This window comes from Calonectris borealis, chromosome 14 (genome assembly GCF_964195595.1).
Source record: "Calonectris borealis chromosome 14, bCalBor7.hap1.2, whole genome shotgun sequence".
NCBI lineage: Eukaryota > Metazoa > Chordata > Aves > Procellariiformes > Procellariidae > Calonectris > Calonectris borealis.
Genome location: NC_134325.1, coordinates 8,561,853 through 8,583,286, shown reverse-complemented (window position 1 = coordinate 8,583,286; position 21,434 = coordinate 8,561,853). Strand labels below are relative to the sequence as shown.

Below are 21,434 nucleotides of genomic sequence, written 5' to 3'. Positions count from 1 at the left end.
CACATGCCAGAAACCAGCTTGTGAAGGAGAATTTACTGTTGCCAGTCTCTAACTGGTCTGTACCATTTCTGAGCACAGGCTACAGGAGACACAGCTATGTCTTTTCTTGGTCACATCTGGCACAGCCCTATATTGAGCCAGAAGTCCAGTTCCTTGTCTCAGGGAAAACTTTTTTTTAGTTATCAGCTGTGCATTGAAGAAGGAGATGTTTAGAGATGCAAGCTACTGTACCTGTGGAGTGTGTAATAGCTCCCAGATATTATGTCTAAACCCAGGAGAAGTATGGATGGCCGACATTTCTTCAGGTATTTTTTTATTCAAAGATTTTGAAGTGCTTTCTTAATACTGTCAGGATTACTGTACTTGTCTGGTCTGACATGCTGAACATAAGCTAGAGAATTTCTTCTATTAATTTCTGCAGTGGAAGGAATGAGCCCTCGTATAATTATCCAATAGGTAATCATGCCTAGTAGACAGAATTTATTTTACAGCAAAAACATCCATTTCTCATGTAAGTAACCATACAGTTTCCATTTCCTCCAGTGAGAGCCAGATCAGCCCCCACTGAGGAGTGATTTAGAACCCATAGACCACCCCTGCTTTACCTAAGGGACAACAGCTTGCAGCTCCCTTCATCTTTGATAAAAGAAGCATCCTCTAGAGTCTGTCTGAGTCTGTGTTACCAACCATTCCTTTTGTGAGACTTTGTTTTTTCTCAGCCTGCTTGCACTATGAAGAATCACTGGGTAGAAACATATATACTTATAAAAAGGTAAACCTTCTGTAATGTATGTTGATATTCTGCTTCTTTCTGTCCTACCAAATATAGCTAGTAATCTTCTTTGAGTAGGATGTTTGTATGTAGCCCAGTCCTGCAAGATGCTGAGTGCCTTGTCTTACAGTCTCAATGCTAGAATTGAAGGTGTTCAATGTGATGTGAAATTGGTGGTTTAAGGTAACTAGCAGAGCTATCTCTCAAGATTTTTGAGAGAAATTTTGCACTTTATTCCCCCCTCTCAAGAGATACTTACATTTTGTACCACTTGGATTACATTTCTCTGGCACTCAGATTGTGTGATGACTGATGCCAGCAGAGGAGCTGTACGTGGACAGTAGGAAGATGCATGTCAGGCAGAAGAAACAGCCCAAGAAACAAAATGAACTTGCTAAGTCTCTGCCTTGTTTAAGATTCTGCAGTCCCAGAGAAAAGAAATCTAATAATGACATTTTTAATATGCAGTAAACTTCAATGGCATTTTTAATATGCCATGTCACAAGAAGGGGAGAGCTTGTCTGATTTTCCTTTTCCTCCTTTCCTCCTGCCCTCCTCTCCAGTGGTATTTATTCATGTCACTTCAGGCTTTGGCCAACGCTCTACAGTGGGAAAACATAATCATTTTTCCACTTATGATTTGTGCAACAAAATTCTCTCTCCCTTCCCCTTCCCCATGAAAGTGAATGGGATAAGAAGACGACCATGTTGTTTGGAAATTCTCTTCTGGATTGCTTATTGGCACAATAACCATATGGCAGTAAGTTGCAATATTTTCCCAACTCGGCTTCTAGCTCCCCGCAAGGGGATTTAGACAGATTACCTCTTTTCAGCTTTTGAATGAGAAGGATTAGGGGGTTGGGATTGTTCTTCTCCTCCTCTGTTACTACCTAGAAAAATTCTTCATCCTACTTTACAGCTGTCACGTTGTTAATAGTGCAATGATTACCTGCAAATCTGAAACCACCAGTGTGAACATTAACAAGGACTGGTGGGAGCAAAGGTCCCAGTGTGGAAAGAACAAGTAGTTAACACCCCTCTGGAGCACCTGGGCCAGAACCACTTTTGTTATGGATTTATGCTAAGAAACTGTCCTGCAGGAAGGGACTGGATAACTCTATGGGCACTAAGGATAACTTTCCACTTTGAAATGTTGGGTTTTGTTCTTGTAACCACCTGACAAAGCTTGGGCAGGTGGCTGATGTGTTAAAGCAAAGACTTTTTGCCAAAAATCCCATTTGCTTGAGCTCTGTGGAAAGTATGGTTGAATGCCAGTTGCTTGAAAAGCCAAATCCTCATTCTGAAGGGCACTTTGCATGTCTCTTTCTCCAGGGGCTTTCATGTGCCTCTTTTACGCACAAGTATTACGGGAGCAAAAAATAATGTCTTCGTTGAAACCACACTCCCCTTTAATCAACTCTTCTCTGCTTTCTTTTAAATTAAGTACTTCAAAGCTATTCTCTGAGAGAGAGATCTCCTGACAGTGCATTCTCTGGTCCGCAGCTCTCAGCTCCATGTGTTGCAACCTTGATCTGTGCCATGAGCCAGGGTTGTGCTTTGCAGGTTATTTGTGGGACTTCAGACTGTCACTCAGCTGTTCCAGGAAGGTGGGAGCTGGATTCTGAAAACGCAGCTCTTAACGAAGTAAAATAATTTACTGATTTGTGTAAAGTTATGATAACTTTTGGAAATTTTGCATAAAATATGTCTTCCAATATTTGAATTAAAAACAAAAAGAAAGCCTCTTGTATAGTCAAAACGAACCCTGCACTTACTTCTTCTTTGATAATATCCCCTGATGAGTTGTGTAATCATAAAACATTGAAAATCTGAATGACTTTGACTGACTGACAAATCCAGCAGCTTTAAAATAGGAATCCCTGAGAGCACATCATATTTCAGTCCATCTCTGAGACATCATCCCAGCAGGGTAGACAGCTACTGGGTGCTGGTTGTTCCTGACGTCGCCTCCGGGCTGCACTACGGCATTGTAACATACCTGCTCATTCCTTAAGGTGTTGACCGTAAACCGCAGCTGGGTACAGACTGCTGCAGCAGCCCTCCTGCATAGCAACATGGGCTGCCAGGAACATCACAGGTATAATCTTTGGTCTCTTTGTTGTCATCTTAGAAAATACTAAAATTTAAGTTCCTTGTTCTTAGCATGTATCTTAGCACAGTGCCCGGTGTATCAAAATATGATCTGAAGTTCTGTGACATTCTCTGTTCTGGTATGATGGGACATTTACAGTGACACATGTCTGTCCACATGCTTCTGAACAAACTTTCATGGGGCAGCGATGACAGGAGAGGCAAGCGCCATCACAGATCTTCGCCCCTTCTGCTCCACGTTGCCTGGTGTACTCGTAACGTGCTGTGGGGACGTGCCCAGGTAATTACAGTGAGGCTGCTGATGCAACCATTCTGGTAGGATAAGATAGCACAAGACAGGAGAGGACGTTGCAAGCTTAAGCTAAAGGGGATGTGGTCAGAGAAGAGTTTATGGATTAAGATGTTGCCCACTCAATTTTCTGTAAAATATGATAAGGAGGGACCAGAAAAGGGACACAGGCAATGACACAAACCGTTGGGCAAGTCTGGTCCATGAACTGTACTCATTGACATGGCAGCGTGGCAAACCATGGCTCCATGAATTAAAGTCAGAGAAAACAAGACCCGAAACAGGGTTGTAACCACTGTGTTTATCATAAAAAATCTCCTACCTGGAATCATCACTAGCACAGAGGAATTGGTGCCTGAGCTTTCTGTAGCTCACCTTCAGTAGTCACTGGATTGTGTCCCAAAATTCACTGCATCACTGGTGCCCCACTGATAAGGAACCGCAGCACTGCTTTTGCCAGACGGGTGAGGCCGTATTGTGATTCGTTTATGAGAATTCTACAAGCTTGGCTTTTCTCAGACTGCACTGTAGAAAGCACCAGCTAAAACCTGAAGTGTGACTCATTTCTTGCAAAACAAGGTTTGGGTTTGGCTTGTTTTCGTGGGGGGAAAAACATCATTAGAGGGGTGTGAAGGTGAAGTAGCTACACTCTTTGAGTTGTAAGCATAGTTAAAAAGATTCTGCAAAGGACGATAACTGATAATTGGGCTGATGTGATGTGGAAAATATGCATTTCCTCCTCAGTCTGTGCCCCCCTCTCCCTGCCAGTGTTATCGCTGAGGCCTTGTTTGCACTCCGTGAGATATCACAAAGGTCACTTGCAGCAAACGTGTCAGCATTCAAATTAGGGTAGCCCCTGTGACTTGACTCTGCCTTTCACCCCTAGCAAAAGCACGGTTAGATTCTCACTTTTGCATCAGGCTGCTGCTTGCCACGTGGGGGAAGCCTGGCTGGGGAGGCGAGGACGCGGTGGATGGACCCTGGAGGCTGACGGGCACGGTGCAACACCAGTGCTCCTGGTTTGCTAAATCAGTAACCCACCCTGGGAAACGTTGATCTCTTGAAAAATATTTTTCCTTTGTCAAGCTCCTGTGCAGAGTGAGGGATTTTCACCTGCTTCTGGACTAAGAGTGAGTCCGTTAGTTCACTGCTAACCCTGGGTAATATACGTTACAGTCCATAACAGACAGGGGAGATCTCTCATTTGCGCTTTAAAGAGCTCTTTACCCAGTTGCAGAAATCGACTGTAGCAGTATTTGTTGTAATGTGTGTAATGATTAAGTTATGAAATATTCAGAACTGGCTGCTGCATTTGAGTTGGTCCAAATGGACTTGGCTCACCATGATCCTCACGTGAATTGTATGTGTTCCCCTCCGTCACGATCACATTTGCACTAGGGAATTCCCTATTTTATGTAGGCACTAGGAGCAGAGCTTTCTATTGGCAGGTCTCCCCTGACATCAAGAGAAAAAGTAACCTAAAATATGCACATACAGATTTGTCCATATTTCCTGAAAAGAAGGACATTGGGTATTGATCAGATACAGTATTAGCTGCATAGTTTAGGCCAACTACTAAAGACCTCATGTCATGACTCTTAGTTTACCTTTTACTTAAGTGTTTTCTTTAAAAAATAAATCACAATGCAAGATATTACTCTGGCTTTTACAGCCTAAACTCACTTAATTTTCCATGTAATATGCACCCACTACTTTGATTTTAAACATCTCATTGATTATTCTAGAGAAAGGTCAGATTTAGCAATAGGAAATTCAGAAAGTTCAGAACCCCCTTTCAAGTCACGTATGCAGCCACTCCGTCCTAAACTTCCTGCAGCTACCCAGATTTTCACAGATTTAGCTGAAGGTCAGGTGAGGAGAGGTGCCTTGGCAGCAGCAGGGGAGTCGTCCTCCCTGTGTACCCCTGAACAGAGGTGGGCCCGTTACAGAAGCATTCTGCCACAGGCAATTCTCAATCCAAGAGGCTGAAATCTAATTATTTAATTAAAAATTAGATCACATTACTAAAAGGTAATAAATATATTAATAATATATTAAAAGTAAATTAAAATTATTTAATAGCTTCAAAAATTACAGTCTCTACTTCCAAACCACCTTATAAAGGCTTAAAGGATTCTCTGTAGTTTGCTTTACCCCTGAAGGGCTTCTAGAAAACTAAAAAATTATTCAAATCTCAGAAGCTGAAACATGCCTTGCTGACGAGAGAGGCTGACTTTACAGCCATTCAGAAAGCACTCTTTTCCACAGCAGTCGGGGTACTCACGGTTCAAAAGGGGCTATCATGTTCTGTGTATGTACTTGCGGGCTGATCTGATTAAAATAGAAGTGGAGAAAGAAAAGGTCTTTGAGGCTTCATTTCAGCAAAGTATTTCAGCACAATGAAAGTAAATTAAGGCTGAAACTTGTGCTGAAATACGTTGCAGAATCAAAGCCTAAAACAGTATTTTGCCTGTCCCCTCATGCTTTGTTTTAATTGGTGAGGCCAGGCATGAACTGACTATCGTTCCTGCTGCTCTGTAATCATTAGAAATAATTTTTCTATCAGTGTCCAGATAAATTAGTCTATTAGAATTAATTTGGGTCAAACAGCAATAAGCTGAGCACAAATTCTGGTGTTTGTTTTGATCATAATCTTGTGTCTCTCGCATACAGGTAAATATAACTGTTCTGGAGGAAACTTGTCTTTTCAGTTTGAAAATTATTGCTGATAGAAACTGTGTTTTTGTGTCTGTTTGCTTATCAGCAGGCTGTGCATAGTGGGGCAAGGGGGAAGCAGTACAGAAGTGGCTGAAGTGTACGAGCACTGGTTATATTTGATTTGTGTCTGTACCACAAGCGGCCTTTGAGCCTCTGTCACACACCTTCAGCTATGCCATTGTCTGACCTTCCCTCCTGCAGCTGCAGCCCCTCTCAGCATCTCTGGTACTGAACGAGGATGGGTAATTGGCATCAGACAGCCCCACAGTCCTTCCGTCTGCCTATAGCAACCGGGAGCAACATGTTTCACAGGGACCTAATAATTTGGCCGCATGTGCGTGACAGAGGTTTATCCATGTTCAAATTAAATTGTTTTTTCTGATCCTTGCACCGTTCAGCCCAGCCAGTCACTGTCTTGTCCCTTAGTTTTGCATCCCAGCCTCTTTGCCCTCAGTTCATGTTTCCTTTTCACATGCTTGCCAGGCTCTTTTTGTCTTCCTCCCTTCCCAGTTCTGCCTCACAGGTCTTATTTTTACCCCTTTGCATTTAATTCAGCTCCTTCCCCTTCCCCAGGAAGTGTGAACAATTTCTTCTGAAGAAATTAGCAGCTAAATAAGTCTCTTTTTAGTATGCACAAAATTATTCTTTTAAGATGGCTTCTAACATACCCAAATCAGAGTGAGTTTAGACATCACTAGTAGAAGTCCTTGGCACACAAGCCACCCCCTCCTGCCAGCCCTCAAGTCCGTGCCACCAAAACATGCACAGAAAAGGGCAGCAAAGATGTTTTATATAACAAAATAACATTTTTTTTATCTGGCTTTGGAAGCAAACTGATCTGATGCCAAGCAAGGGGGTTGGATCAGCTGACCTTCTGAGATCTCTTCCCACCTGAATTACTTTATGATTCTACATCATTTTGCCTGAAATTGGAAAACAAAATAGTTATCCAGAGGCAGACAAACAAGCTTAAAAATTTCAGTGAAAACAAGTTAAATTTTGAATCCTGATCATGTGAAAACAGTGCCTGACAAATGAAAGCAATCCTACAAATAGGCAGGTCTCCCAGACCCATCAGTAATTGCAGGCCTTATACATGAACACACAGAGGTATCCTTTAATCTCTAATCAGCAGTGATGTTACCCGTGACAGCTTCACTTCTCAAAAAATGACCATTTCAGCTTTGCTTCAGTATTAGTTTACAAGCACAAAGGTATTTATTGCTTCATGTTGTTCCTGGCGAGAAGGTTATCCCATACACTTCCTGCAGTCATCTTCTGCCACGGCTCCCTCCCCACCCTCTCTGCATCCGATGCTGCGCCTCTGAACGTGCCTGTTGTTCCTGAGCGCCTGTGCTTGCACATTCCCGAACTTGGGGCCACAGCCGTGCAGTCAGATGGCTCCATCGCCATGCTCTCTTTTCCTCTAGCAACAATCACTCACATGATTTTATTTTGAAATGTTCACGGGGTAGGTCTTCTTGCTAAAAAGCTGCAAAAACATGTAATTTCTTTGGTTTGAGTCAAAAGAGAGCAATTGAAGATTTCTTCCCTTTTGAACATCCTAGAATGGTAACAGAGAACCAATCAGCAATAATTTTGCATAGGAAGAAACGCTGTCATGTCTGACACTTTTACACTGGCTAGAAAACTGGAGATGTCCTGCACTATTGTATCAAAGACTTCTTGAATTCTCATTTTATTCCTCCCTGCCCTATTCGGTGAGTAGTTGGTGGTATCTGGATTAATGAAACACGTGTCCTCACAGCACAGCAGCCCCGGGAGTGAAGCACAAGCCACTTATCTGGGGGCTCTGGGGGCACACAGCCTCAGAAGAAGGGTGCCTGGGTGTCAGAGGGGGTACTGGAGCTGAGCACCCACTCTGTGGAGCAGGGAGAAGGTGGTAACATCTCCCCGTTGTCAGCCAGCTCTTCCGACAGGCCAGGGATCCTCTGGGGCTTGCTTTAAAAGCCGACCTTCCGCAGGAATGCTGCAGGAGCTGATTACAGTGAGACAGCTGGAGTATGGAGACTGTCGCTTACGATACTGATACGTTTTCATTTATATCTTGTCCCTGATGCTATTACTTAGTCTTATCCATCTGAATAAAAGTGCTGCTATTATTTATTCTTATCCACCCAGAGAAACCTGTATTTTCTCAGAGCTTAGGTGTGCATTATATCTGGCACAGCACAGTTCTGCTCCGAATTCCTGCCTGCACAGTAACAGCAATCCTACATGCACTCCATCTCCCATCCAAACTGTAGCAGTCTGCTGCAATTTTTACTTTTGTTTTCTCTTTACTTGATGCTTTTCAAGCTTCCTGCGTTGTCCTTCCCCTCCACCTCTGCAGTCCGTGTGTGTTGGAGGGGAGATGGGCTGAATCCTCGGCCCTGTAGCGTTTTCCCAGAGCCTTTTACAGAGTCCTCTGCAAACCTCTCAGACCATTTTATCTTGCAGCGTTGTCACAGACGACTTCTCTCTCTCTGAGACTGGAGTTAATCCAGGATCTGGGGAGGTGTTGAAGGGGGTAGGAGGGAAGTGTCAGGCATCTGGTTTTGCTACACAGTTTGTCAATGGCACGAGGGTAGGAGCTATCACAGAAGAGCATGGCCGTGGCCTGTGACGAGGTGTGCAATACCCACCGGAGTCGAGGTATTGCACCTGGGAAGGACGGGGCGTCCAGACTCCAACCTCAAGTGGGAGGAAGCTCTCCAAGCAGACGAGAGGATGTGGGTCAGGGAGGTAACTCGGTCACAGAGCAGTTGTGGGCTGGAGCATGTGTGCGTTAACACAGCAGATGAAAGAGTTCAGCAAATGCGGACAGAGTAACATAATTAAATCAGCAGGGAGAAATGAGAAACATGAAAAGGTTGTGGAAAAGTAAACACGGGCGGTGGAAACACTTCTTTGTGAATTTACATTTTTGGCTACATTTCTCCATCCAAGGAAGCAGAGGGACCAGATTCTGACAATCGGTCCCAGTCCTGTGCATGGTCCAGAGCATCGGCATAGCACAGAGCTGGTACCAGCCCTGGAGTGACGGAGCCACTGTGTGGCTTGGCCCCGCTCGTAAGGGGTGGTCCTCCCTCCCCTCCTGGCTGAGTAAACTTGTCTGTCCCTTAGGAGAGGAGGAAGGGGAAGGGATATTCTCACCTTCCCCTCCTTCAGTGTAAATGCCAAAATGACTGTGGAGATGCAGGAGAGTAGCAAGGTAGGATCAGGGAGCCCTGCCAGCAAATATTTGTCTGTGCTAGAGGCTTAGTCCTGGACTTAGCAGATGCTCAGGGTGTGAGGGTCCCTTGGGTCTGTGGAAATTGTAGGTGGTAGAGGGGGAAGTGAGAAGGAATATAGCTTTTGGCTATTATAGAGAAAAGAGAATTATCACGTGTATCTGTGGTATTTCCAATGTGAGTAGTATGTGTAACTGAATATGACATTTACATTTCATGAGAGTTGGTGACTTGCAGTACGCAACGAGTCATGTTTCTCTGAAACAGACACATCCAGCACTAGCATCCACATCGGCAGTGCTCCCCGCAGCCAGCGCAGTGTCCGTTCACTGTTCAACAGCAGACAATTTGTGTTTCTCAGAATATGGTAACTGTGCTGTGATTAGATATTAATATAGCCTAGACTTGGGGTTATTTGTTGGTTGACCAACCCAGAAATTGATAGCAGGCATCCTTCTATCTAAAGGACAGTAAATGTTCTTGTTAAATCAAAGTTAAGTCACATTAATTTGCTTTTGACATGGGCCTAAACCATGTTCACAAGTAGTCCCCACAATTTGGCTGAGTCACGGTAATGTCTGAAATTCCTATGCCTCGGCTCTTAGTCTGAGCCTTGCACCTCCACAGCCAAGTACACAACAAGGAAAAGTTTCTATGTGCTATCATGAGAAAATTATTTGGAAAACAAAATAGCCTAGAGGAAGGGAAATCAAATTTGAGTGGGAAAGCAGCATTGTCATCTTTTGTCTGTAACACGATAAAAGATCTCTTCTTCAAGAGATGTTTTAATGATAATGTGGCCTTATTTGAAAAGATTTATCAAGTTGTGTATTTGTAAATGTAAAGCTCTAATTTCCTATAATTATTGATAGACTTATAGTGAAGATGTCAGAAATTTGTGAGTGTCTCAGTAAGACTATATAAACTCATATTAATACTTTCATGGGGAGAAGGTCAAACACTGAAGGTTTTTTTAATCTAGTGAATAAAAGGCACAGGAAGAACCAAAATCTAGGCAAATACAAAATAATTTTTAACAAGATGATAACCATGGGAAAAAAACTGGAAGGAGAAGCAGTAGATTGCCTGTGTTTTGAAATCAATTGAAACTGGGTGTTTTTCTAGAAATTGTTCACTAATTTTGCTTTAGCGGAGTGCAAATTATTGGGATAAGTATAAGGTAATGAGTTCAGTGGCGTAGGCTGTGTAGTATGGCTAGATAATAGCCTCACGTATCTGTATGTAAGAAAATTCCCTTATCCCACAAAACTTGCAAACACAGTCACCTTTTCACAGTCAATTACTGTTAGTAGACTTATCCGTGTGTACAGTGAAGTGTGTGTGTGGGACAGCCTGTAGCTGACAGAGAGACATGCTGGGTTTAAGCAGAAGGCTGCCTCTTCCCGTCAGCCGCTCCGCAGAGACAGAGCATCGCAGGCCGGCAGAGCAGCCCACATCTCCTGTGGGATGAGAGCTTGGCGTTAGTGCTGCGGGCACGGGGCAGCGGCACTACCTGCGTGTCGGAGGCAGGGAGGGAGCGCAGCGCGGGGACCCCGGGCACAGTTGGCCCCGTGCCGTAAGCGGGTGGCTGGAGCCCTGGGACCATCATAGCGCGTCTCCCACTTGCGCATGACTCCGGCAGCGCTCCCCCTCCGAAGTATGTGACGTTTTATGTTCCTTGTTAGTGCGTGACTCATGCAACAGTTTGGTTTCTTGTGCCCATGTATAAAATTACCTGCATGTGGGCAATATATTAAGTGTTTTCCAGTAGGACGACAGCTAGAACATTATGCAGCATTCTTGTAAAACTGGCACAGACCAAATGAAAAAGCCCACTCTCAAAACCTGCTCTCTGTATCATCAAAACTGCCCTGGACTATGAAAAGTGAAAACGTTTTGAAAATCTAATTTCTTTGACTATTCTGTTGCTTTACTCTGTGTGCTTCACACACCTTAAAGAAAATAAATCATCTGACCTTACTTCTTATTTCTCATAAAGAAGAACAGTAGGACAATGTGCGAGTTGCACATCTTGAAAGGAAAAACTGGAGTGGACTTGGTTTCCCAGGGTAGGGCTTTCTTTTTAATTTACCAAACACGCCTCTCATGAATAATACCCTTTTAAAAGGATCTGAACCATATTTTAGAGATTTAAACTGAGGGCTCCCTTACATCCGTCGTCTCTGAATTTGACCTGACAGAATGTAAAAACCTCACACTGAAGTGAAGGATGCGTATCCTTTCTAATTACGAATCTTTCCAGCCACGGAAGAGACACAGGCACTCTGTACAAGCAGGAGTTTGGTGACAGGGGGTGGGACTCCCGCAGTGTCCGGGAGGGCGGGCAGCAGGCGACGCTGGGGATTGAAAGTTTGGAGCGAGTGTTTCATGGGGGTCAGCCTGAGACGTCTCACAGGGAAAGATTTGCTGGGGCTGGATTTTGAAACACTGTGTGCAGAGCCTTAAAACGCACAGGCCGAGGTGCTGACAAGGGGGACGGTGCGACCCGCGGGACGCTGGCAGAGCAGAGCAGGGTGCTGCCACAGGACAGCCCCCCATGGCTGCTTGCTGCGTTCAGCGGCTGCCCTGCCCCAGCCAGCTCCCGGGAAAGCTCTGGAAGAGAAACCAGTGTCCTGGGCCGGCGCCCGAAGCCTCCCCTAGCGTGGGAATAGCACGCACGAGAGGATGCAGGGGCTGATTTACGTCACAGCACTGCATGTAAAACAACAAGTTACAAAAGGGCATTCTATAGAAAGGAAAAAAATACTGAGTATCAGAAGAATGTTTGTCTTCCTGCTTTTAGCTTAACGTGGCTCTTTTTTTAGTCGCTCAGCTAAGATGACTGAATTTGTAGTAGCTGAAAATGCCAGAGTCATTGAAGTGAGCTTGAGAAAGTGCTGGGAATCAGCTCCACAGCTCCTCTGAAACACACGACTATGCTTGCTACGGTAGACATTCGAGACCAAAATGTGAGTCAGTGGCAGCACCGTTGCCTGCTATAAAAAAAAAAATATTAGAGAAATGCATAATTTTACAACAACGTATGTTATAAAAACATGCTATTGATAGATGTTAAAGGAAATAAGTGAAAAACCAAACAGCTTATTTGCAGTAAAAGGCAAGCCTTTGCCCTTCCCCAACCTTTTCTCTCCTTGTCCTCTAATTCTCACTTTTCCCATTCAGCAAACTTCAAAGGTTAATCACTGACAGGAACAAACAGGTGAAACCTTTCTTCTGGCTTTGGAATAACCCACAACTAAAAATGCTCGCGAGGGTTATTCCGGTGGAGGTCTGATGCCACCTAAAGTCTCCAACAAGTCTTGCAGTAGAAGAAATCCGCATTCCCCCCAGCATTCTCAAGCAGTAACAGCTCTGAAGTTACTAGTTATTTATAGTTCTTTGTGGCTACATTAAGCAGAGCAGAAGTTTGCACTGTGAGAAAATTAGCTCAGTCATGCTAGGCTGGGTAAAAATCCAAATTTCTGTCATCCTCAGCCTGCAAGAAGCAGACGTTGTAACTCACTCCAAAATCAAAGCTCTGAAACGGAGAGCCTATCTTTATTTCCCTGATGCTAAAACTAGCTTGGTAATGATGTTCCTTTATTTTTAACATTTGGAAACCATACGATTGTGGAAGGGAATCAGCTTCAGAAGATGGAAGGACAATGTATGCAAGACATTTTCCATGAATTGTAGTAAGCCTTAGTATTTAGGGGATACCGATGTGTCTCTTAGAGTACTCTACTGAGCAAGGTTAATGCCTTTATCATTAGAGTTGATCAATAAGCCCATCAAAATGTATTGCAATAAAAATACGCTGCTGTCACAAAAATGTACAAACTATGAAAAACGTGTTGCTTTTACTAGATTTCTTTTGCAGCAAGTATTGATTGTTGGGGGGGGCTACATCTGATTTAGTAGGGTTTTTCTTTAGGATTTTTTTTTTTCAATTTTGTATTTGTTTTTCATTTTCCCTTGTTTGTGCATTAGTGCTCTACATAAGAACATCAGTATTATGCGTTGTTACTACTGACCTGGTCGTAACAGCTAAGAACTGAAGTTGCTTTTGGATTTTAAGCATCATTCAAAGTGGCTGCTATTGTGTGCTGTTGGGAACATTAAACCTCATCTTCTAGATCAAAGTGTCTCCTGACTGCTCTAACGAAACAAATTGATTCTAGTTTTTTAACTTTAGTTTCAAGTCAGCTAGAGGTGGGCACGAGGGGAGCTACACCACACACTACAGAAGTGGTATGGACTGGAAGGGGACAAAGGCAGTCTGAAGTCAGAAGTGATATGTTAAAAGGCACCCAGGGAAACTGGGGCAGCCCCTTGGGCACTTGTATTTTAACATGCTAAGTTTATCAGCAGGCGGTAGGTGTTCTGGACAAAGAACCTCTGCTAACGTGGTTGTTCCTCTCTCTCCAGCACCCTCTCGAGCTGCTCGCATGCCGTGGTGGCCCTGCTGTACCCCTTCTCCTGGCAGCACACCTTCATTCCTGTTCTGCCCTCATCCATGATCGACATCGTGTGCTGCCCTACCCCCTTCCTGGTGGGACTGCTCTCCAGCTCTCTGCCCAAGCTGAAGGAGCTGCCCGTAGAGGAGGTAGGAGCTGGCACCAGAATTGTTTGCCTGGAGTAAAGCTGGCCTCACCCTGGAGAGGGCCTGCCGTTCGCACATAAATCCTTATGTTTAATTTTTAATCTGCCTCTCTGTTTCTTCTCTGCCTAATTCTCATGGGCAACTGTCTCTTGGTAAAACTGCAGTAGTAGGTTTAGTCTTCTCTTTCTTCCACCCCTCTTCCCACACTCGGCACCTTGACAGAGAGAAGTAAACGTTAACCTGGTCAATAAGTAAGTACAGTGTAAATATGCTGATTTGTTCTGATTTTATTGTACCTGGAACAAGAAAAGGAAGACATGAAGTACCATCTGCTACGACACCTATTAATGCTAATGGAAGTTGTGCATGAAGCCATAGCCAGCACAGTAAATAAATCCTTTAAGGCTTTTTTTTTTTACTTCTAAGACTTTGTTAATACTATATTGGAAATCAAATGAGAGTTGCACTTCATCAGCTCTTCCGGTAAAATACTACAAAAATACTCAAGAGCACATTCTTCTCTCTTACTCCTATTAGTTTTCTGTCATTTTTTAATGAAATTTTCTTTTCTTGTGCTCGCTTTCAAGGCTCTCTGTGCCTCTGGCCCATGTAAATCTCTGCTCCGTTTTCCTCCCACTTTCCTAACATTGCTCTCCCACATCTTTCCAGCTCCGTCTCTCAGCTTTGCTGCTTCGTTATCATTAATATTTCATACCCTCACCCTTCAGAAGCTCTGCTGCCTTAAATGACACAATTTTCTTTAAACCACCCTGAAATAATTTTCATGTGCACGTTAACAAAAATGATTAGCAAAAACTTGCTTAGGTTTAAGAAAAAAGACCTGTGTTACCCTTTTAGCTTTTTTTACGTATTAACCTAGTATGAGATCTGTTGTAACTAACTATGTTAAATTACACTTTAGGCTCTAAAGAAAAACTTCATCTTCTTGTTTTATAAAGCACGCAACCTGTTGTTTCACTGTAGGAATTTGATTCATGTTGAGGCTTGAGATGGTTCAGATGATCTTTTGCTATTGAAAGGCAGACACAAATTAATGTTTTCTGTCTCTTCAGAAATATTTCACTATAGTGTTTTCTTTTCTTTAGGCTTTGATGGTTAACCTGGGATCTGATCGATTCATCAGACAGGTAAAGTACAGCTTGAAATGTTGCCATGCAGTCTAGCAAGCTGTTTACTCCTATAATATGATTAGGTTTCTTTGATTAGAGATATTTGGCAGGAATTGTGCAGTGGGAAAGAGATTAGGGAAAAAAAGTGCTCATTTTCTGTTTCACCTGCAAATAAGTACTACTCCTCAGGTATGCAAAAGGGATTGAGGCTGTGACTGTCAGAAGAAATCAAGAACTGTATTCTCAGTGCAAAGAAAACATCCAAAGATAATAACATCATGTTAGCAAGAAAACTCACACTGTTGGAGGTTAAAAGGACAAAAATTGCAAAGAAAAGTTTCTGAGTGAGAGAGGAAAGGTGAAGAATAGTTTCATGTGGTAGGAAAAGCAGGAGCCTTGTAAACAAGGAGATGAAGGCCCACCATCTCCTGATAGTAATGTGGCACTAAATAATTCAAAAATAACAATCTGTAGGTTAGATGAGTAAACTTTCTTGTATGATTCCCTGGAATATGGCTGGTGAGTAGTGGTTGCAGAGCTAAGATTCTTGTGTCTTCTCACTTTTGCTGAACAAGCATTAAATAAGATGAAGAGTGTGACAGGAGGAAAACCCGGGAAACAAGATATACTAGAATATAAGTAAAAACAACTGTCAAGAACCAAAGAAGCTGCCTAAAACCAATTAGAGCAGCTGTGTGTACACATAGCTATGCTTTGCATGATGTGTATTTAGTTAAAAACAACTATTTGGACTCTTTGTCATGTAAAGAGCTGATTCCAAGTTTCTATATGTTTGCCTTGCTCCTTGGGTTATCATTCCTGACTTTAATCTCATTCAGAGTGACAAGAAAATTTATTTAGAAATATATGATAGTTGCACATAGATTTTCATTATTTTGTTTATGTAGGCATGACAGTAGCAGATACAAAATGCTTTTCTTCTGAATTTTAAACCTTGCAAAAGTATTTGCTGTAGTTGCTACATAGATTAATGTGATGTAAATTTTTTTTCCTCTGTCAGATGGATGATGAAGACACACTATTACCTAGAAAACTGCAAGCTGCTCTGGAGCAGGCTCTAGAGAGAAAGAATGAACTGATAAATCAGGATTCAGATAGCGATTCAGATGATGGTAAGTTCATTTGGAAACAGGGACTTGTATAAACAAGCATGTAGGTAGTATCGTGACTTTCCATCCAGGAAAAAGAAAGATGGGACTTCATACTCAAATACCTTTTGCAACATCAAAGATAGTCTCTGAACACACAGGCAATGGGTCTGATAGCATCAACCCACAGTAATACATTGTCAGCGATCTATTTCAATTTCTTTGTAAATGACATGCACTCCCGTGAGTTCCTCTGAACCTTTACTCAAACAGAGGTTTGCAGTTAACTTGGCCCTAACTCAATCCAGATAACCATACATGCGTGTAGGGTGTGTCTGCGTTCGGAGTTGCTCTTGGCCCTCAGTATATTCAGGGGAGAGAATAGGTACCTCCAGAAAATAGTTTCAGTGCAAGAGGTGCTGAGTTGCCTCTGAAGGTTCATATTTCTCTCCAGCAATTATAAAAACAGCCCAGGGTGTATTTAAATGCCTGTGGTTAAAAGGTATGAAGCAGGCCCCTACTCAGTTTTTGAAATTTATTTCTACTCATCTGTGTTACATATGTAAAACTATTTTAACATCTCAGAAATGATGAAAACCCAAATTCTACAACATACCCTTTTTGATCAATTCTTGGTAAAGGGTTATATCCCCAGAGCAAACATTGTAATTCTGAGTCATTCAGAAGCTTCTCAAGAAAACTTATTCAAGAGTTAAAATATGAGGTATAATTTTGATGAAGCACCCACAAAATTTTTAATTTTCTGAGGTGTTTCCTGAGGATTTGTATTTCTCATTGACTCTTGTTTATGAAACACCAATTAGACCGGCACTCTTGATTATAAAGCTGTTACCCTATCTGATGTACATCCAGGTCTGGAAGGAGCCGGTACAACTCCTTGCAGTTATTAGCACGGCATCAGTAAACTGCTAGATGACAGTACCTGGCCCTGTGTGGATGACAATGCTGACAGCTCTGGTAGCAGCTGATTTTGGTGTCTTATTGCCGCCTTATTTTGCAGAATGTAACACCCTGAATGGATTAGTGTCTGAGGTTTTTATCCGATTCTTTGTGGAGACAGTTGGCCATTATTCCCTGTTCCTAACCCAGAATGAAAAAGGAGAGCGTGCCTTCCAAAGGGAGGCTTTCCGTAAATCTGTGGCCTCCAAGAGTATCCGCCGCTTCTTGGAAGTTTTCATGGAATCCCAAATGTTTGCTGGCTTCATCCAGGACAGAGAGCTGAGAAAATGCAGGGCAAAAGGTAAGGGTGGTTTTCTTTCCTGCAGCGCGGGTTACTCGTGTTTTGCGCAGGTCCCGTGGCTGGCTTCTCCACCTACAGTCCGGGCTCAGCAACTGTGTGTGGCTGACAAATCTCCCGAAACAAATGGTCCGCTTCTTGCGGGCCTCGGTTGTAGCTATGGTGGTGGTGATACAAAGGCTTCAACCAGAGGGATATTCACGTCTGAGCGCCTTACATCACTCAAAGGCGAAACACCCCGCGAAGGGCGCAGCCCACCCCGATGGGAAGCCGCCCCGGCGGCTGCCTGCCAGCGCTCGCAGGGTAAAACGGCAGGGAGAAAGCCCAGCTAAGCGGAAGCTCGACTTACGCTTGGGTGGCTGGAGGCACCCCTCGGAGCCAGCCCCGCTCCGGGGCCCAGGGGCCGCCCCTGCGGGAGCGGAGCGGCGCGGGGCCCGGCGGGCAGCCGCCCGCCCCGCTGCGCAGGAGTGCCCGGGGCCGCAGGGCGGCGAGAGGTTTGCGGCCGCGGCTGGCGAGGGCAGGGAGCGGGAAGCGCAGCCCAGCGGCCCGGGGCGCTCCGGCCTCGCTTCCCGGGCTGCAGCCGCTGAGCGGAGCCCGGCGCTTGGTGCCTGCTGCCGATGGTCCCGCTCAGCTGCGGCGCGCAGGGCGGCCCGGTGCCGGCATGTCCCGGAGCGGAGGCGAGGCGGCGGAGGGCGCGGCTGATCCGAGGGCGGGCGGGGCGGGCAGCGGGCCCGGGCGAGGGCCGCCCTTACCCCCTCGCTTCTCCGCCCCCGAACCCGTTACCTTCGCGTAAGCCTGGGGCTCGCGAGAGCTGCCCCGGTGCCGCGTGAAGCTGCGTAGCCCCTCGCCGGCAGTAACGTTTGGCGGTGTTACGGAGGCAGGGAACTGTAAAGGAGGAAAGTTGGGAGTGCGCAAAGGGGCCGGGGGAAACGGGTTCAGCCTGACGCAGCTCACCCCAGCCCCGTTTTCTCCCCTTTTCCACAGGTCTCTTCGAGCAGAGGGTTGAACAGTATCTGGAAGAGCTTCCAGACACGGAACAAAGTGGAGTAAACAAGTTTCTGCGAGGCCTTGGTGAGGAAAATCTTCAGAAGTATTTCTGAAATGAATTTTCATGTCCTTTTTTTTTTTTTTAATTTAAAAAGCCTTACCTGAGGTGAAATCAGATAGTCAAGCAGTTTCAATGTGGTAGGAAATAGGAAAACAATGAAGGCTGACAAAGCTGACAAAACCAGATTTAATTATGATCTTTGTTAACACTTTCATTTTCACTTGGGGGCGGGGGAACCAAACCATAATCGGGGAGCAGGAAAGGAAGTCGGCTGACCACCCAGGATTCTGTTAGTTGGCTGTCCCTGCAGGTATTAAGTAGAAGAGTTACTCTACAGCAGTTACATAACAAATTAGACCCATTTGCTAAGTAACTTTTGATGGCCCTTGGCTTTTCAGTAGATGCTAGAGACTGATGGTGTGCTTTCTTTAGGAAACAAAATGAAGTTCCTTCACAAGAAGAACTAACTCCTTTCTGCTGAAATACCAACCCAAAGACTATTTATGACACTGCGCACGAGACACCTGCAGCGTTTCAGAGTTTGATGCGGGAGGAGAGCGGAGCAAGCTGACCGCAGCTTTAAGTGACGACCGATGCTGTTAGACAGTGTGCCAGATGATGGCTCCTTTATGTATTTGGATAGAATTTGTACATAATGTGCTGTAAGCTTTTGTAACTGATTTTGTAATGAGCAAGGAAAACTGTGGTAAATATTTGTATATTCCTGAGAATAACAGGTGCTTTTTTTTTTCTTTAGTATGAATTGAGTTATGCTTGGTGCAAAAATGAATAGCTGATTATGTGCAGCTGACTGTCTCGGCAGAACCACTGACTTCAAGGGATGTTTGTGAGAACTACACTGATGCCCGAGTACTGCGGGGGTGCATGAACTCGGGTACGTGGGAGAGGTTGTACGCACGGGGGCTGCTTTCATGTGGCGGAGTTGGTATTTTTTTTTCCTTCTAATTAATTTTAAAAGAAATAACAAAGTAACTTGATAATAAGGTACTTGGTTCACAATACAAAACTTCCACTTGGTTTGAACTTTGGTCAGTAAACTACTTGTAATCCATTCTGCACTAAGACTGCTAAACCTGAGGAGATCTCAGTTCTTTGACATGCAAGCTGAAACGAGTAGGTACAGTACATCCTTTCCTAATGTATGTATGTATGGTTTCTAATAAACTCTGTAAATATACTTGTTTGTTTATATTCATTGCAAACCTCTGCAGTTTCTGATGTTGAGTAGGTACAAAACCAGTAACTTTCCTGTGATTTTTAATGAATTTGTAATTAAAATATAAAATGGTTATTATGAACCTGTCTTTTAGTAGGTTTGCTATTTCATGACATGTAGTTTGATTTTTCTTCAGTGTTTTTCACAAGGCATTTTATATCCCTGTTCTGATAATTTTATCCTAACAGAAGCATCTCTTAAAACATTTTTTTTCCTTTGCATGGGTTAGCAGCAAATTACTTTTTGTTATTGTAACATAGATACTGCTCCTGAACTGTGGTACTTTCAGGTTGGTTTTGTGCTACTTTGGTTAGGTGATCAGAGTAGAATATGAGCAGCTTGTAGCAGACAGCCTTTGCCTAAATTTCTGATGAGCTGATCACCTACATTTCATGAGAGTCTACTTTTCTTTTGCGTTAATTGCAGTCTGTTTAGGCGGTGTTTCCATTTCAATGAAGGCTCTTCAGCAGGACAGGAGTGGTTAGCTTGCGTGGCTGCTTGCACAGCTGTGAATCTTGCCCAAGTACCACATTCATCTTTGATTCTCTAAGTTTTCCCTTAGTCTGAAGAAGAAAATATAAAATACTTGAATATATTTGCAAGTCTGACAGCTAATGAAAATTAGCTAAAGCTTCTTACCCTTAAAAAAACCCCAAAGAAACACTGTCTTTTTCTTCATTTGCAGTGTGATTTCTTTAGTTAGATGGGCTTTGAGGCTTGCGCAATTCCTAACCTGACAGTGGTTCTGGTTTGCTATCAGCCTCATAGAACAAAATCGAGGGATTATTCACTGAAAAGGTGAAGTAATTTCCTTTTTTTCTTACGTCCCTCACACTCATGTATATACAAAAGCTTCTTAAGTGTACGTGAAATGTCTGTAAAATATCAAGTGCTTTTGATTCAATGGAAACGTAATCACAAATGTTAATTTCCAAAATGTTTTACTCTATAATATGCTGCAAGTTCCAGAATGACTTCTAGATGCATTTCTTCAGAGTGGAAGGAGTAACTTCACTTGTACAGCTGGATTCTGGCTATTTTATAAACAACAGCTGGTAGTAAATATATGGGGAAATATTTCTCAAGAAAATGATGGATAAAACATCATCATCAGCTGAAGGAAATGCTGCAGAGAAGAGTTGCTACAAAGGCAAGAAAAAGCCACGGAATGCTGATGTACAAGGATGCGGCACTGTAAAACCTATCTCTCACACCAAAGCTGTTTTCCTCCGTCTGCACTTTAAAAATCTAAGTAGAAAGCTTTTAAACATTACCCATCAACGTGTCGTTCCAGTTTTTGTAATGTGAATCAGAGGAGAGCACCAGACAAGGTGAGATCACGTTTCAAAAAATTTGTAGCTGCCTTCTTGATACTCAAATTACGGCTGTATAAAACAATCCTAGTGTTATCCGGAGGTCTGTGTTTGAAAGGATCAGATGAACAAAATACAGGATATGTATTACTTTGCCTTCTATATTAGTTGTTAAAACTAGTGGTGTTCCTGAGCATGGAACTAGTGCACTGTTGAACTGAGAAGGAAATCCTGAAGAAAAAGAAATCCAGTACTGAGACCTGTGTTGTAAGTTGGTAAAGATTTGTTTAAAGTCTTATGGTAAAAAATACATAAAAAACAAGCTTGAGAAATAGTAACACTCTCCACGAATTGTTACACTAATGTGGCAGATAGTTATGTTTAAGTACATAGTATTTATTTTCCCATTGTTATCGATGTCTAATAAAGTGCGCAAGCTTGCAAGTTTTCCTAAGTTCTGCTCAAAATCCTGCTGTTGCTACAGCTCGTAGAGGGAAGAGCGCGCAACTTCTGTCTGTAGTTAGATGGAGCAGTACTTAACGCTGCCCGCTAAGTTCAACCCGCTGGCAAGGGCAGCTGCTCCGCGCTGCTCCTGCTCCGTCGCCAGTGCGG

General features: G+C 43.5%; 1 protein-coding gene across 1 annotated transcript in view; it reads left to right on the top strand.

Moving 5' to 3' along the window:
* Positions 1-19,470, top strand: part of DENND2B (DENN domain containing 2B) — a 73,861-nt gene extending 54,391 nt beyond the window's left edge. Inside the window, exons 13-18 of the mRNA XM_075163117.1 lie at positions 13,553-13,730; positions 14,834-14,875; positions 15,879-15,990; positions 16,988-17,227; positions 18,209-18,295; positions 18,705-19,470. Of these exons, the coding sequence (XP_075019218.1) occupies positions 13,553-13,730; positions 14,834-14,875; positions 15,879-15,990; positions 16,988-17,227; positions 18,209-18,295; positions 18,705-18,739 (694 nt within the window). The 3' untranslated portion in view covers positions 18,740-19,470. The remainder of the gene's footprint in view (positions 1-13,552; positions 13,731-14,833; positions 14,876-15,878; positions 15,991-16,987; positions 17,228-18,208; positions 18,296-18,704) is intronic.
* The last annotated feature ends 1,964 nt before the right edge of the window (positions 19,471-21,434 follow it).